At 38.4% G+C, this 2,445-nt stretch overlaps 1 protein-coding gene across 1 annotated transcript; it reads left to right on the top strand.

Annotated features, from left to right (window-relative positions):
• The first annotated feature begins 241 nt into the window (after positions 1-241).
• LOC110333068 (olfactory receptor 5AN1-like) lies at positions 242-1,180 on the top strand. Its single transcript, XM_021214479.1, has one exon. It carries the CDS (start codon positions 242-244, stop codon positions 1,178-1,180), a length of 939 nt encoding a protein of 312 aa, XP_021070138.1.
• The last annotated feature ends 1,265 nt before the right edge of the window (positions 1,181-2,445 follow it).

Raw genomic sequence — 2,445 nt, 5'->3', positions numbered from 1 at the left:
AATGTCTCCAGTCAATCCTTGATTATCTTTTCAAATCCTCATGATAGTATATGAATCAGATAAGATCTGGAAAATCAGGTTTTCATTGACAGCTGGAAAGGAAACAATGAGTTCCTTCTGTGGAAAGGCAATGAAGTGTTTCTCGTGCTCCAGGCTCAGAGATAGAAAATGTTATTATTTCACTTGAGCCAATGATGTTTTCTTTTTCTTCTCCCCAGTACTAACTAGGATTACCAAGGCAATGATTAAGGGAAGAAACATTACTGAAATCACCGAATTCATCCTCCTAGGATTCTCTGATTTCCCCCAAATCAGAGCACTGCTTTTTGTTATGTTCCTCATCCTGTATATTACAACACTGACATGGAACCTGTCCCTTGTTGTTTTAATAAGGATGGACTCCTACCTCCATACACCTATGTACTTCTTCCTCAGTAATCTGTCCTTAATAGACATCTGCTATATCTCTTCTACAGTCCCTAAGATGCTTTCCAACCTCTTCCAGGAAAAGCAAACTATCAGCTTTGTGGGCTGCATAGTTCAATACTTTATGTTTTCCACAATGGGACTGAGTGAATCCTGCCTCATGACAGCCATGGCCTATGACAGGTATGCTGCCATTTGTAACCCTCTTCTGTACTCATCAATCATGTCACCCACACTTTGTGCTCAGATGGTGATGGGATGCTATACAGCAGGAATCATGGGCTCTCTATCTCAGGTGTGTGCCTTGCTGCAGCTCCACTTCTGTGGACCTAATGTTATCAGACATTTCTTCTGTGACATGCCCCAGCTGTTAAATCTATCCTGCACCAACACTTTTTTTGCACAGATAGTGCTTCTCATATTAACAATGTTGTTTTGTCTTACAAATGCTTTAGTCATTGTGATATCCTACGTCTATATCGTCTTGTCCATTCTGAAGATCACTTCAGCTAAGGGTAGGTCCAAGGCCTTCAACACCTGTGCTTCTCACCTGACTGCTGTTTCCCTATTCTACAGCTCCAGTGCTTTTGTGTATTTGAGTTCCAGCTCCGGTGGCTCCTCCAGCTTTGATAGATTTGTGTCTATCTTCTACACTGTGCTGATTCCTATGTTGAACCCTTTGGTGTATAGTCTGAGGAACAAGGAAATCAAAGATGCTGGGAAGAGGTTACAGAAGAAGCTGAGATGCTACTAATAAAAGAGTCTGAGATTTCTGACAGATTTTCCCTACAAAACTACCTACTTACATGGAAAAAAAAAAGATTCAAATTGATAATAGCCATATGAACTGTGACTGATTCAATGCTAATGAAACATAATCCTTGTATGTCCTGAAGGTTTATCCATTTCATGTTACATCAGGAATAGCTTCATCTGTCATTATTTATCGACAGTATTTGTGAAACAACCAAATTTATAAGTTTTTGCTGCTGCAATTAAAGACTTTTCAGCCCTGGATCCTGTCCTTACAGAAGGCTGTAAGCATCCCTGGGTTTAGAACCCTTGTCTCACATATGGCTCAATTCAGCAGAATAAAGACCTGGTGAAGACCAATGTTATTCCTTGTTTCTGAACAAGAAACCTTGTTAGAAGGAAGAAAATTAACATTGACTTGGCTGTGCCTCCTGGGGAAAATAAAAAAAAAAGACTTTTGACAATTAAAATGTTTCTAGGGCAAATGAATGCTAACCATCTATGATTTTTGGGGTCTTATTCTTGTTTCCACTAGCAACTGGGTAAGTGAAAAAGATATGGACTAAGACTTCATTAAAGATGAAGGAAATGTTTTGTTTATTTACTGTGAGTATGATTATTTGATTCTTGAAATCAGAGTCCATTTGAGATTTCAAATTTAAATTCTAACTGATTTGATACTGCGGCATTCTAACTTTCTTTCTTAAATTATGGAAAGTTATTCTTGGTTAACATGGACAATGGGATAATACTATGCTTCTGATACTTTAAATATAGGTTGTACTTTTATGGGAGTACCCATGAATTTACTGTAGGTTACTGAATATTCCGTCTCTAAAATCTAACAGAAAATGTGTAAAATGCTGTACAGGTCTCTAAAGAACAATATAGGTATAATCAAGAGCCTACCAAGTATCTCTCAAAGATCCTGAACAGCACTGTCTGAGAGGAGCTTTGATGGCCTGTTTTCTAGAGAGTCTGGACACTTCTCACTGTCAGGAGCCATAATGGGACAAGCTAATAACTGGCAGGTGATCATCCTGAAGTGGTCTGCCTCAAATTATTATATAATCTGTGACAGGTGAGTCCTCATTAAGCAAGGCTCTGAGGGACTCATTTTAGGAAAGAGTCCTGCTATTAATATGCTTTTCCTGTTATTATTAAACATATATAACAATCACTAAGTAGGAGCACACCCCCTTTGAAGCAGATCTCTGCAGATCCACAAAGATGAACTATCTTGTAGTGATGCTATATAGACAAATA

The sequence above is a fragment of the Mus pahari genome, chromosome 1, assembly GCF_900095145.1.
Source record: "Mus pahari chromosome 1, PAHARI_EIJ_v1.1, whole genome shotgun sequence".
NCBI lineage: Eukaryota > Metazoa > Chordata > Mammalia > Rodentia > Muridae > Mus > Mus pahari.
Note: the sequence above shows the minus strand (reverse complement) of the source record. Positions and strands in the feature narration are given on the sequence as shown.

Excerpts from the sequence above, each read along its gene's own strand:
- LOC110333068 (XM_021214479.1), top strand. The coding sequence starts at position 242 with ATGATTAAGGGAAGAAACATTACTGAAATCACCGAATTCATCCTCCTA.